The sequence below is a fragment of the Buceros rhinoceros genome, unplaced genomic scaffold (assembly GCF_000710305.1).
Source record: "Buceros rhinoceros silvestris isolate BGI_N320 unplaced genomic scaffold, ASM71030v1 scaffold8902, whole genome shotgun sequence".
Taxonomy (NCBI): domain Eukaryota; kingdom Metazoa; phylum Chordata; class Aves; order Bucerotiformes; family Bucerotidae; genus Buceros; species Buceros rhinoceros.
In genome coordinates, this window is record NW_010400616.1 from 1 (window position 1) to 15,062 (window position 15,062).

General features: G+C 38.5%; 1 protein-coding gene across 1 annotated transcript in view; it reads right to left on the reverse strand.

The window, feature by feature from the left end:
* Positions 1–414: 414 nt before the first annotated feature.
* The window catches only part of LOC104489740 (prominin-1-A-like), a gene marked incomplete at its 3' end in the record, with an annotated part of 34,881 nt that continues 20,233 nt past the window's right edge, over positions 415–15,062 (reverse strand). The window contains exons 4-10 of the mRNA XM_010131942.1: positions 14,800–15,005; positions 8,430–8,550; positions 5,966–6,029; positions 3,617–3,706; positions 2,099–2,316; positions 1,628–1,702; positions 415–522 (exon numbers count right to left, since the gene is read on the reverse strand). Of these exons, the coding sequence (XP_010130244.1) occupies positions 415–522; positions 1,628–1,702; positions 2,099–2,316; positions 3,617–3,706; positions 5,966–6,029; positions 8,430–8,550; positions 14,800–15,005 (882 nt within the window). The remainder of the gene's footprint in view (positions 523–1,627; positions 1,703–2,098; positions 2,317–3,616; positions 3,707–5,965; positions 6,030–8,429; positions 8,551–14,799; positions 15,006–15,062) is intronic.

The window sequence follows — 15,062 nt, forward strand, 5'->3', positions numbered from 1 at the left end:
CTTCCTTAAGGTGTATTTTTACTTGCCCTTCATCATCAACTACATTTTAACACAGCAGCAGGCAGGTTCAGGGTGTTTTTTTTTCCCGACATCACACTCCTAAATACATCAGATACATTCGTCAAGGAAAACTAGCTTTTCAAAATACAGTGTCAGTGTGCAGTTGAGATCCCAAGATTTCTCATTACTTGAGCAGAAAAATGGCTAAAAATTAAAACTCCTCCATAAAATACTGTAAGGTCTATTTTTAGATTTAATTTGGGGTCCTCGTTAAGACAAGTTGCTTTCTGTGGGTTCTTTTGTGGCACCAAATTTAAAAAGAAATGTGAAATTTTACATTTCCATTTTTACTGATCGTTTAGCCCAGAAAATGTATTATCAATAAAACAAAAACATCACTAAGTGATGTAAAACCATCAACATTAAACAATCGGAGTGACAAGACAGTTTGTCCTCACCTGATAAAATGTTCCTGGTTTGATTCACCACTAGGTCTGGAGTATCATTAAATGCCGCATAACCCTAAGGATAGAAGTTGGAAAAATTATAGTAAGTTTCTCATTGCCAAATTACTTGCAATTTTTTTCCCCTTTTATACGAGGAGTAAGAGCATACACCTGCTAAAAAGTACATGGTAATAATATGAAAAATATGGTTTTATCACTGCACTGCACATTAGCAATGGTCAAAGCAAAATAGGGACTCAAGCATATTTCAGACTCAGTTTGTTGCCTGGATATTATGTGGTGAAAAAAATAAGTCTATATGTGAGTTCCACTAAGAGAAAGGAGTCATTGCATACCAGTCAAACACCTCCTTTTTGCAAGTCTGTACCTTCTTCAATACGAAATGCATGTTACAAACAATGAAATCCAACTGCCTCTAGAGACACGGTGAGGGGGGAAAGAGAGGGGCTAAACCATGGGGATCAAGCTCAGTAGCTCATCGGGACAGAAAGGAGAAGCTACTGCAATGGACGCTTGAAGTCTTACTTCCCGCAGGCCTGATCATTTCAGAAGCAGGCAGAGGTCTAAAACTCCCGCTACACACACAGCCCTCGGTTTCAGAAAGTGCCTTCTATTCCTAGCAAGCATTTCAGATTGATACATTTTTAAACTGTTCAAACTAAGCCTTTTTTTCTAGGTGAAGATCATGGTGTTTTGTGGATAGACTTGCAAAAATACTACTAATAATTACATGAGGTCCATTGCACCAGATTTAATATCAAATAGGCACATAAAGAATTTGGGACGTGTTTCAAAATAACTGGAATGCAATACAACTAAATAGGAGAGCGCGGATTTTTTTTTTTAGTTTGAACAAAAAAAATGTAGAGCCTGCTAACAGATCTATGTTTCTGCCTTTTTGGTTTTTTAGGGATTGTTCTTTCAAGCAGACAACAAGGAATACATTTTTGATGTGTAGTATCCTGGGGACATAAAGCACTATATTCATATTTTCAAATATTAAATCTTGGCCCAACAATGGGATAATGAGAGACACCCACCACGACGCAGGACGAGTTGCGAACAAGTGAACTTTGCTTGAGAAAGCCAAGGGAAAACAAGTGATACTCACGTAACTCAGTCTCTTAATTAACAGTTTACAAGCTGATCAAGAAACATACCTTTTGAACCAGACTAGAAAGGTCTATTTTAAGGACATCATTGACCTTGGCAAGTTGTGAGCTCACTCCTGGCAACTAGGAGGCAAAAAAGCATTCTTGAGTCACATTACAGTAGTAGTCTTGCTAATTTACCAAATATTTCAAAGGTAGGAGAGCAGGTAAAGAAACTAGAAAGATGATTTGTAGTAGCTAGCACACTCCTGAAGCCTTTGCTGTACAAAAGCAAACCTTAATCTCAGCATTTTTAGGAAGGCAGAGCTGCCCAGAGCAGCAAATGTAGCTGCTTGACACACATTTTATCCTCTTCTACACAGAAGATGAAAACAGTAACTGGACTTACCTGAAACACAAAACAAGGGAAGGTTGCCTATCCAACAAGTGACAGCACACACTGAGCCATTAAGTTGCAGAGGAACTACTAGGCTTATTCAAGGCTATCACACTGTAAGAGCCTGAAAAATATTCTCTTACCCCACTAAAATTGGCATTGATGTTCAGTTGATTTAATGAATTCCTGATGATATTGCAAGTTGAGGCAGCCTGAGATGCAGAGCATGCAGAATCACTGAGGGTGTTGGTTAGATGCATTTTAACATCTGTCAAGTTTGCATGAAGCCTCTCCGTTCCCTCCTGCAGAACCTCTACAGAGACACTCACATTTTCCAGTGCTTCCTTCGTTTCTCTGATGGCTGCAAGGATGTGAAGTTTTTTGAAAAAGCTTTAGTTAGACACCAGTGTCTAGATACAGACATGAAAAGAAAGTGCACACGCATAAATGCTATGAGGTTTTTAATGCTGATTTAAATAATGTTGCCTCTTTCCCAGAAAAAACACTCTAGCACAGAATACATATTTATCACATATAAAAATAGATCACTTAGGATTTCCTTCTGACAAATGAATGTGCTTAGGCTACTTTTATTGAGATTCTATCCACTTGCCGGATTACTCTTTTCTACCCTTTCCCCACTCTCCTTTAGCCAGTAATTTCAGTAAAGAACTTTAACACCTGGTCATGAGAAATTAAATGAAAGCCCACATCCACAAACCAGTATTTTCAGTATTTTGTTATTATCCAACTCACAAATTATGTAGCTGCAAGATGAAGAGGAAAGGGATCCTGTTGCATCAGCTAGCACTAGTGAGTGTTCAACGCTGTCTGGCTTTAGATTTCATCCCAATCACACCAAACAAAAAAAAAACCAACCCCACCAAAACACTGAACTGGTGTTTGGCAGATATGACCACACAGTTACAACTAAAAACACACATTAAAGCTCACTTCACACAACACAAGGTTTTACCATATTTTTTACCTTTGATAGCCCTTTCCACTTTGACTTCAAGACAAATAAGAGAAATGAAGCAAAAAAAGGAGAATGGTGACGAGTGAATGAGAAAGAATTCATGAGTAAAAAAACCAAAATGACTCAAGTTCATAGATGCCTTTCCCTTTGCTCTATAAGCTATACCTGACTCTTGGAAAAAAGCCTTAAATTGAAAAAATAATAAAGGAATATTTTCTTTAAAGGGAGGCAGAACTAAGCACAAGCAATGCTAAACTCAAGACACAATAAAGAAATGATGGTTAGCACTCTCGTAACAGTCTTGGCAGGATGGGGTCGTCGTATGACCATTCCCTGACCTGTCACAGACTAACCTGCGGAGACCCATGGACACTCTTCCTAGATCCCCTTACATTCAATGGAAAGTGACAACCACCTGGAGCAGGGAATTCAGATTTTATCTCTCTTCAATGACTGTTGAAACTAAGTATCAGCAATAGCACATAAATCTTGATTTCATTTTTAAATACATTTATAAACTTTAAAATTTATGAAATCCTCAGTTTAAAAGAAACATCAAGGCATGTAGAAAAACAGTTAAGTTGAATCATGGTGCTGTATAAAGCCATCCCATGCTATGCACTAGAAAGATGATGCCTCTCTTACCATGGCAACAGTAATACAACAGTATGCACATCGTTACCTCCTGCCATTGTCAGAGCCGCATCAAGTGCGGGACGTACTTCTTTTCCTAGCTGATCTTGAACTCTGCTTCCAAGCAAAGGTCCAACATCTGTAGTATGGAGAGATAAAAAACCCATTATACACTAGTACAGTTTAAACCACCTCTTAGCATGGGTGCTATCAGGCTCTTACTTAAGGAATACATATGCTATTAAATTTTTTCTAAGGCCTGACAATCAGAACTTAGTGGCAGAAGGTAACGCAGAAACACAGTTCTCCTTTAGTTAGCTATAAACCTATAAATGAAAGCTGTAAATAAAAACATGACGAAGAATATTCACTAGCACTTGACCATATAGGCAAAGACATGTAACATTTCAAACTCCAAAATATGTATTTCAATGCATTTAACACTTTTCAGGAAATAAGGTTTTTTCCATAATGTATCTTAAAAGGTCAACATCTGGACAGGAATTTCATGGCATACTCTTTCAACACACACTATGTTTTCATAGTGTAAGAGAATCTAGAAGACAGATTCCTTTGCTTTGTCCTGTTCCTCATGTATCCAGCAATGTCAAGGTCACCCACAATCCAGACCTGCCAGCCGCCTCTGTTGAAATCCCTTAAGCGTGTTAAGCACGTGTTTGTGCTCCCTGCCCCCTCACACGGTGCATTCAGCACTAATGCTCACATGCTGGCTTCATGCTTTCCCACTGCTATCCCCACCTCGAACCCTCCTGTTTGACTGCCCACAAGCAGAAATGAAGCTCAGTTCAGCAAGAAGACAAACACTGAGCAGGGTTTGGAGAAGCATATTAATGTAACACATCCTTTCGGTAGCCACTAGGTCCCTTCCATTTTCAGATCACAGTAAACAGCTTTGAGTTTTTTGCTCTTGATGAGATGGGAATACTGCATGGTACAGAAGCATCCATTACTGTCAGTACTGTCATGTCCTGCTTGGGATGAGAATTTTTATCAAGCAGAAAACACTTTTCAGCATTTTCTTAGCATGGGCAAACTGAACTATCTACATTTCTCTTGAGGCTTATGCTACTGTTGATTCCCTTAGAATGAAACCCTTTTGTCCCCAGGTGTTACACACTTAATTCTGGTATTTCAGGAAAATAAAAGCTATCTTTATTTATTGATGAGCACTCTCATCACAGAATCCAGCTAGGTTCCTGTTCAGTAATATATTAATTCAGCATTAAGATCAAATGAATATTTAATTCGAAATTTTGGGTTGGAGTGCCTGAGGAGCTACAAGCTAGTACATTTCAAGTATGTCAAATTATTATTATCACTGACTTAAAGACGACACGTTTCTTTAGACCAGACTGCTGCTGCCTAGAATTAAGTGGGAAGACTGCTGCTACTTTTGCAGCCACATTCAATGTAGCCTCACATAGACAAGACACATAGACCTCAAGCTGGCTGCCTTGAAAATTACCTTTAAAATACATATTACACCTAGGCAGAAAGACAGATTCTATGCATAACAGGCCAACTCATAGTGGCATGCTGCCACAGTCATATAGTTTGATCCCAGCAACAGTCCTGTTTAGAATTGATTCTGGTATTTAGATATTTCACTTCAGTCTGAAACACAGACTTGTACACATTTACTAACACCTGCTAACCTTGCATCTTGAATTCTCATCTGCACTGAATACGGGCAGCCCTTTCTATTATTACCAATTTTGGAAAGCAACACGTAAACTAAAAAAAAAAGTGGCATGGTTGTTTCTGTTTACTGAGAGCTTTAAAAGGTGATGCCTCATACTGTAACTGGGCTGAAGCAGAAAGTGCAGCAGTTGTATTTCGAGTTTTATCTCCTGCTCTTCAGCTGCTCGTTCTAAAATGGCAAATAGGTTAAGCAGCTTTAGAAAGAAGATAAGCTTATACCTCAACTTCTAGCTCAGTAGAGGACAAAAGATATAACAACAAAACCAAACAGATACAGAGATCTCTTACTCATTGGAACCATCAAAACAACTAGAAGCTCTGTGTTCCTTCACATTTGGCTCCACAGTAAAAAACTGAGGAACAATGTTCTAAAAAAACCATTAAGTATTAGTGGTTACTGAACTATAAAAAGGAAAAGAAAATATTAGGCTGACATTGTATAAGCAATTTAATAAATTACTGTTATTTCAGGAAATAATATGCATTACACCGGCTCTGAAGCATTTTATGTGAAAAGAATTTTAGGTTTTAGTCTCATTTACCACCGAGAACAGCACTTCTGCTTGAAAACCATATTCTCATAAATCAAGTTTCATTTTGCATTAGGAACTATTTACATCATCTTACTGAAGTCTTTAAATGCACGTTGCTAACCCCCTTAAATCAAAGTACTTACTATTTAGGTCAGAGAGCGCTTTATCCTTAGTTGTGTTGTACTGGCTCACCAAGTAGTCAATTTGCTGAAAAGAAGATGGTAAAAAAACACCCTATTAAAATAATTGGAAAAAAGTAATGCTTTTAAATAATGAATCAAACTGCCAGCTCTAAACAATCAAACTCTTTGTGCAAACCCCCAAAATCCTGGCTCTCTACTGTTTTTAGTTAACCAAGTATTTTAAAACCTTGCTTGGGAGAATTGCACATAATAAAATATGTGTTTAATTGGCAAATCTGCTTAACTGGAACATCTCTGGGGTAAATGATTCAGCCTAGAAGTGTTAAGTAGCAAGAACTGTGGCCTTATGAAGCCTTCAAGTGAGTCAAGCCAATAAGGTTTTGCATGTGTTCATCTCCTTCACAGAGAGACGTGCAGCAAGTTGACGGGATGGCAATTTTGAAGCAATTCACCAACAAGACTGGCTTGTATCTGGGCAGACTCTCAGAGCTTCTCTTGCAGAAAGGCGACGGCTGCTCTGTCTTAACGCAAAGGGTTTTCCTGACCCCCAGGTGGGTTTGGCCCTGTCACAACTTGGGCTCTACCAAGATATTATAACAATATAAACCTGCAACTTAGGTATCACTGGACAAGCAGGTTTCCAATTTTAAATGTAACTCAAAGTATCTGGCTTTCTGTCTCAAACTTTCTGTGATGTAAAAAAAAAAAACTAACAGACAAAACCCCACCCTCAAACCAACCTACTGATCATACAGCAGTGGATGCCATTAAAGGACAAAGTATGAGGCAGAGTTCCTTTTTCTAAAGAAGGAGACAAAAAAAATTGAGTGTTTCTTACTAAGAATACTGTAAGTATATTTTTGTTTAATTGTTTGTTTTGTCTTCCTAGGCTAAGCTAGGGACTAAAATTTTGCAAGGCTGCAGGTTTTGCATTGCCTCCAGCAACATCATGGACAAAAGGCGATTCTGTGCAACTAATAGTGTTATTGCTCCAACACTTAGTCTGCAAATCTTCTATGACATGAACTCTTAACATGACTTCTTTTTACAAATCCTCTTACATGCTGTACACCTCATACTGATGAGTCAAGGACATCAGTTAGGATTTCAGAGCTTTACAGCCAATAGCTGGGTTCTACACTTTTTTCAAGAAGCTGAAGTCCTCCTCCTATCCTCAAGAAGTTCTCACAAATGTGTGTGTATACATGATACACATGTACCCTGTCTGTCAAAATTACTTAGAAGATATATCTCATGACTGCATCATTTAAGTGTCATCAACCCTAAAAAATAAAATTACTAATCCTGCGTAGAAACTAAAAACTCCTATGACTTAAGCCAGACTTTAAGGAATCCCTGGCACACATTTCCTGTTATCAGCACTCAGTGTGCTGTGAAGGGGAGTCTAGTGGTTTCTGATGCCACTGGATTACATCTTTCTGTGCCCTGAGTCAGCCCCAGAATGACAAAAGGCACTGCTTCAACAGAGAGGTTGTTGGTGTGACCCTATATGCCATATATCCCCATCATTGGCCTGTCACACTACCATGCGAAATAAATAATCGTATAGGGAACAACTCCAGATATGGAAACATTTAATTGCATCACCCTAATGTCTCCTGTTCTCATACAGTCCTATCAGCAGAAAAACAGCCCAAAGTTACTGTGACTGGGATGCTACCACACTAGTGAATCCCACATAACTGCGCAAATTCCATCTATTTCAAATTTATCCGTCACAGGCAAATAAAACAGACTAATTACATGTAATCAAAATTAACGAAAGCCAAGGTTATAGGACTGTAGGACTTCTTTCCTCCTATTCCATAAAGAATTGACATTTGTTCATGGCAAAGTTTACATGTCTTCCTTACTAGCATTTCTTTTTTCTTTCAATGCAGAAAAGATATGTAGAGGACCGTTTTTGGAATAAAGTTTGCAAGTAGAAAGGAGAGAACCTTTCCTGTGCAGTATGGCAGAGCCAAAAATACTTCTGGAAAAGAAGTTAATGTTGCTCAGTCCCAGAGCACATAAAAGTAAGTCCAAAATACAAGGACACAGGAAAGAGCAACAAGGAATCCAAGTTTTCGTGTAATATCTTTTTTTAATATGTATTGCTTTTAAAAGATCATATAGTTCCAAATGATTCACGTTCTGCTAGTGATCTACGTTAGATCAGTAGGAGGAAAAGGGCCTACAAGCATCATCGCAGCATACTTTGAGCGCAGCACAAAAGTGGCTCAAACAATGCCAATCTGTCAGGATAACTTCCAAACATTTACTGCTGCTGAAAACATCTTACCTTGCACCATTTATTCTACCTCCTGAGACTGACACAGAAAGAATACATAAAATACTACCAGTGTGTTTTATACCAAATAGAAAGAAACATTTTTTCTGCAATACCTTTTACTTACACCTCTTCCCTCCCACCCCCATTCCCCATAAAGAAAAAATTCTTTACCGCTGGAGTGTCGTTAAGGAAAATTTTCATATCTTTAAAATTACTGTTAACCAGTTTCTTTGCTCCTCGGACTTGGTTAGTTAAATGCTGGTTGGCAGCATATGCACAGAGCACTCCAACACTATAAAAAATACAGATAATAGATTTAGATTCTTCTTTATTACAGTGAATGTCCATTCTGATATTAGACAGAACCAAAACATAACAGCAAAGAAAAAAAAAGAAAGGTCAACATTATCAAAATAAAGGTCTCCATGAATTTACACATTCTTTTTTCCTTACTACAAGTTTTCACATGCACCATGAGGCAAGGTAGAGGAATTAGCCATGAGCGCTGATATTGCACTTCAAAAAAACAAAAGGAAAAAGTGATGTTAGCCCAAAGTCTTCAGAAATTAACATACAGCTACTTATCCATCTGCATTGATACTGTCAGAAAACGTGTATGTCCTAGGTAAACTGTAAGAGACTTAGACACGTTATATTCTTTTTACAAGGATCATTAACACTGACACTGCTACAAGCAAATGCTCCCAACTTAACTGTGAAAATGAACACTTTACATTTGAAAATTTCAGCAACATTTACTCATAATGGCCCAGTATATTCATGTAATTGCATAGATCTTTTAAAAGAACACAAATAGTCCCTATTAATGCTAAAGTACCATATAAGCACTTCCTGATACTAAAACAAAAGGTGGAAAGTGAGCTGGATTTCCAGTCAGCACTACTGCTGGTTATTTTCTATTTGATCATTCCCCACTGTAAAATTCTAGTTACAGCATGGCAGATCTGCAAAAACAGTAAGTAAAAAGGCAATTTCCATGAGAAGCTCCAAAATCTCTCTTAGCATACATGATCCTTAGTTTTTTGTTTAGTCTAAGTTTAAAATAGACTTAAAGAGAAAGATGACCTTTGGTTTTCAAACATCTCATATTTGCAACACCTAACCTTTCAGTCAAGCACCAGAATAATCAATAGTAACCACCAGGGTGGTAATAGCCTCAAAAGCAGACTGACTACAAACCCATTTGATGGGTTATGCACTCACTCTCTGCAGACTTAACTGGAAGACAGCACAGAACCACTCGAGGCAGGCATGATACATCCCCAAAGGGTAAACACTGCCTAAAGGCTGCAGTCAGGTGCATTGCAGGCAATTCCTGGACAGCATGTTTGTTCAGTCTTACTGTGTAGTACATTAGCTCAATTCTAGAGAGGCAGTTCCCTGAAAGGCCATTATAGACATCCACATGACAGGAGAAGTGAGTCACTATCACAAATGGTGCTGCATGCCTCCCAGACATTCAAACTTCCTCAGCTGGGGTGTCTGGAAGACCCAAATACTACCATTTTAAAATAAGAGTTAGAGAAAACCTATACCAGGCTCCCTGTGGTGCAAAATGCATATGGTAAGTATAATTCCTGCTCCAGAGAATGTATGTTCAAAGGAAGCCACAATACAGTCACATAAATGAGAAACGTGATGGTGGAGAGCAAATGGGTACCTCAAATAACGTGATTTGCACACCCTGGCAAGACAGAAGCAGACCCCTGATGATGCTTGTCTCCCGAGTGATCCAAAACCAAATCTTCATCTTTATTTTGCTTTTCAGTTTTAACTCTCCCAAACAAGTAAAGGCTTGTTCTCCCAGTAAAACTGGTCTCAAGTACAAGAGCTTTTGCTGCTCTGACAAATACTCAGAAGAATTCTGATTTCAGAGCATGATGCAGGGAGAGATGTGCTGGTCTGTTAGGATTGTTTCACTAACATTTTTCTCTATATCTAAAAATATTCAGAACAGAGTGACAGTGTTTGACATAAAGAGGTTGCTCCTCTACCCAAAATTTCAGAGCCATGTTTTCAAAACTGGCTATTAACTGCCTGCCCAGAAGTCACTAATGAACAAAGGTTCATCAACATTTAGCTTACTACTTATTTAACTAAACCAAATGGCATAGTTTTACTTCCACTATGATCAACGCTCAAGCAGTCATTATCATCAGCTACCACCCATGGAAGTAGAACTCAGAAATCAGAAGACAAAACTATCTCAAGCTATCAGGAAAAGTAAACATTTGTGTATCACTCTGAGGTTTGGGGTTTATAATAACATCCTTGTTCTTCAGACAGCCAGCATTTTTTTGTCCTTTCAATGTTAACCTCACATAGCAGAAAGGTCAGTTGGAAACTAACAAAACAGTACTGTGTAGGACTTGAGCATGATCGTTTTCCTCTTCAGTCTCCTAAATGGAAGGAGTGGGAGGAAACAAGATAGTGGAGATGCTTTAAGCAAACAAGGCACTCAGAACAATCCCAACAACACTCTGAATGTAAGTAAACAAACACACAACATAAGATAGGAAAAAAAAAAATCTATTTATTATGTAACTGAGCCTCAAGTCAACATTCAATAAGCAGCTACAAAGAGAAAGTCATAGGGCAGGAATAAAAAGGACATGCCCTTTCTGTAATAGATTAGAGAACTGTTTTAAGAGTCTCTTCAGGAGTCAAGATATTCCACACTGTTTCTTGCCAGGTTTCAAAGACTGATATAAATGTTACTAATCCAGTTACAGGGGGGACCCAAGCTTTTCCTTTAGCTGTGCTTGCAAAAACTTTCAAGTCACAGAATATAAACCCTGAACCGATTTACATATTAGAAGAATGTCATCTTCCTTGCTACTAGTGAATTTAAGAAAACAATGAGCTAGAGAATTCTGTACCCACTTTTTCACCAATTTTTTCAGATTACATGGATTCTCAGGTTCTGAATGCCTTGCATGACCAATCTCACAAAGCCAAGAGGACTTCTATAAAGCCTGATAACTTATCTTTGCCAAGATAACCAGTATCATTCCCTTCCTTCAGACTTGGCTTTCCCTAGCTTCATACATTATAACATTGTAACTTTTAACACAAACTCAGAAAGCTGACTACATCGTTTTCTATCCAACAGCCAGGACAGTTTCTTTCACCAGTTTTAAATTTGGTATTGCAATGTACACTTAAAATTCAAATGTCTCTTCCTTGCTTTTACAGTGTAGAGGGATTAGTGAAATTATATTTCTTTCCCAGAAAAAATATGTGCTTGCAGGTGACTAGGAAGTAAGATGTAATAGCAGGTCTCTGTCCCTAAACTCTCAGATTACCTTTGAAGAAAAGCACATAACTGTTTTAATGATAAATTTGGAATATCGAACCTACTCAGCTACCTATTTGATAGATTATTTCTATCCCACGCACTTTAGTAATAGAATCCCTCTTTGTAGGACACCATTCATGTATAAAACACTGAATTACCCAAAGCACTGTGTGCTATTTTTTACTCTATCTACCAAAAGAAATATTTCAAACACAAAGTGCATGTACTGGAAGGCCTATTTACTTTAAGATAAACAACTGTGTACATAATCAGAAGTGTTCTGACTCTTCTTATACCTCTCCTCAAGAAAAGCATTACTTCCCACATACACCCCACCTTCAGACAGCAGATCTAGGCACAGCTTTTTTTTAATAAAAAAAAATAAAATGTCATCTTTCTATTCCTTTACACATCATTCCAGTAATCACAGAAAAAACCCGTTGTCTTAGTTAACAGAGCACTGTATCAGTGGAGAAGTGAGAAGAAATAAGGTTCCTTGTGATTAAAATCTTACTAGCTGATATCTTTTAACATCTACATTAATAGCACATGTACATCAGTGTGAACTTGCACGCTGACACATAGAAAAGCCATCCCCATGTTACTGGAGTTTTGATTCAAGAGATGTTGCCTATATACACAATCTACTGCAAGCTCTGCATTCAGAGCCCTTCCCTTACTCATACTCGCTACTGTGCATTTGACCTGTCTTTCCCAGATAAGGAAGAGCAGTTTGGACCCATCTTTCCACACCAGGGACTGAAAAAATATAAAGTTTATTAAAAGGAAAAAGAAAAAATGTCTTATGCTTCCTGCTTTTCAAAGTTCTGATCCTTTGATGAAAGAATCCCAGAACAACTATCAGCGCAAGAGAGAGGGAGAGAAGGATGCAGAACATACACTTAGATGGTAATCCTGGAGAAGTCTATCCTCTAGAAATCCTTCCGGTTCCTTCCAGAAGCTGTATCCACGTACGATCCACCAAAGGACCTTTAAAGCAAAGCTTCCCTGGCAGAGGTGTGGATTCAGGGCAGTCTGACAGATGCCTACCTTGCTAAATCCATCTTCTGAAACAGCACAGCAGCTGGTGAAGGAGTCTACGGCATTCCAGCCACCTGGCAGGGGTGTGGGAGACATATTCCCAAAGGAGACCCCCAGTCCTATACGAACTTTAAACTATGTCTGAAAAATGAGAGGACCCACCTCAGTGATTTTATGATACATCTTGATGAAACCCTGTATTAGTGGAGACAACTCAGGTTTTTGTTCTTCTGGCTCTGTCTGCAAGTAGATGTAAACATTTTACTTGCACAAGACCAAGCTCTTCTGATTATTGCCATAGCTTATGTATTCAGCTGTGGCACAGCCCTTGCAAAGTGTGATTCTGGGAAGAACAACTACAGGGAAATCTTCTACCTAAGGTGAAATTGCATAGTAACTTGGAGGAAAAGGAGACTTAGTCTGAGTACAGTATAGAAAAAGGAGAAAGTTAGGTAAATCTCAGGCTCTCTGTTTTGTTTTTTGTGGTTGGGTTTTTTTTTATTGAGACAATGGCTACCAACAAGAATGTACTTTTGTGTTTCAGCATAGCAGTACTGACATAGTCTTAAATAGATCCAAGCACAGCACCTTCTCTTCCCTTGTGAAAGAAGATCCAGGAAGGGCAGCAGAATCCTCCTTTGTAAGGAGGCATACTGGAGACCTGAGCACTCGTTCAGGCTGGGGTCTGTAATATTAGCCTTACAAATCCCTATCTTGCCTCACACAGCACTCACAGCATTAGAGACTTAGCCAAGGAGTCATACGATATTATTTCCACCTGTGGAAACCTACAGACAGAGCTCAGGCCAACCCCTTAGGGTAAGCATCTGATACTCCTCATGTCTTGTCCAACAGGTAAAAAAAAAAAAAAAGATGAGTTAAAGAGGCAGTTTCCCTAGTCCTGAAAAGCATGTTACTAGGGATCACTGATCTGCCAGTCATGACTTGGGAAGAAGCATTTGCCAGTGCTGGGTACACTTAATATCACAAGAACAGCTGGCAGCAAATGCACGAGTTAGAGACCAACAAGGGGACAATCTCTTAATTTTTGTGCTGATAGGCAGCATTTCTCAGCCATTATTACCAGAATGTAGCATCCTGCAACACAGCTGAGAGGTAATTTAATAACTTACTTTCTCTGAGGCATCATTTTACCATGAAGAACTTTTGTCCTGTCATCGTGGCAGTGATGCACCTATCACCTACAATTCCACTTTCTGGTCTTCAGAATACTTAAGTGTCCTGTTGTTAGTGATGCCTGGGAGAAAAGAGCACGTTCCCAAGCTTCATATCAGCGAGGCCTACATCTGAGCATAGGCAAGGTCTCAATTTGTCATGACAAATAGCAATAAAAGGTGTGTGTGGGGGGGAAACCTAGATTACAGTGAAGTGACAGAGTAAGTCCCACCTGAACTGTCACACAGTATAGATCAAAAGACTTACTTTTTTCGTATAATCACAAAATAACGATAGTAAGCAGGTGAAAATATGGAGAAGTCGAAGCAAAGTAAAAAGCTGAAAGCAAACAATGTATTTTAAAAGAATCTACAGGGAAAAGAAAAGTCTTGACTGCAGTCCCTCATCACTTGTCACACATCCAGCACAGAACTGGAGTGTGCTTCTAACACCAATAGTGCAAAAATGTCTAGTCTAAACTCCAGGATTTTACAGTGAGTGCACATACAGTCTAAATGTCGTAGTGCCCAATAGAAAACCCTTTATTTGAAACTAGTAAGAAAATCTGGAGGACAGCATATACTGAAGGAGGTCACAACACTGCTTTTCTCACTACTACACTATCAAGAACAAAGCAGTATGCTGTACCTCAGGTTTTCTACGGAATAGTGATTGAACAAAAGTCACATTATCTTATGTTCATAAGTTTAACGTAACATCTTGCAATTGCCATTTTGAGACTGGTAAAAACTTAATTTGCCAAATTCAAGCTTAATTTTTTTGTTTCACACCTACATTCCTCTCGAGTACATAACGACCTGTGGATAGCAATGGTAGCAGCATTTTTATAATACAGTCACATTTTCTTTAATAAGCAATAGTATTACTTAGTCTAATAAAATAATTTCTGCACCTGTAGGCTAATACAGTAACATTATTTGTCACAATGACACTGCAGGATTAGTGCTATACCAAGCTTCATATTGTTCTCTTTATTACACTTGCCTTATTATTAAAGAAGCAACAAAAAGAAATGTTGCAAAACAGCTCCTCTGACAGTCAGCATTTTTCTTCTGTCTTTGATGCATTTCCCCACCACAGTTGTCACAGCAACGACACATACAGAAGCAAAGTCCCACAAGAGGCAGTAACAAAATAAATAGCAATCCCAAGGCTGCGGAGACTATAAAACCGATTTCATAGTAGATGGCCTGTAATTCAGACAAAAATAGTGGTAATAGCAGACATCACACAGTAACTGCAATCAA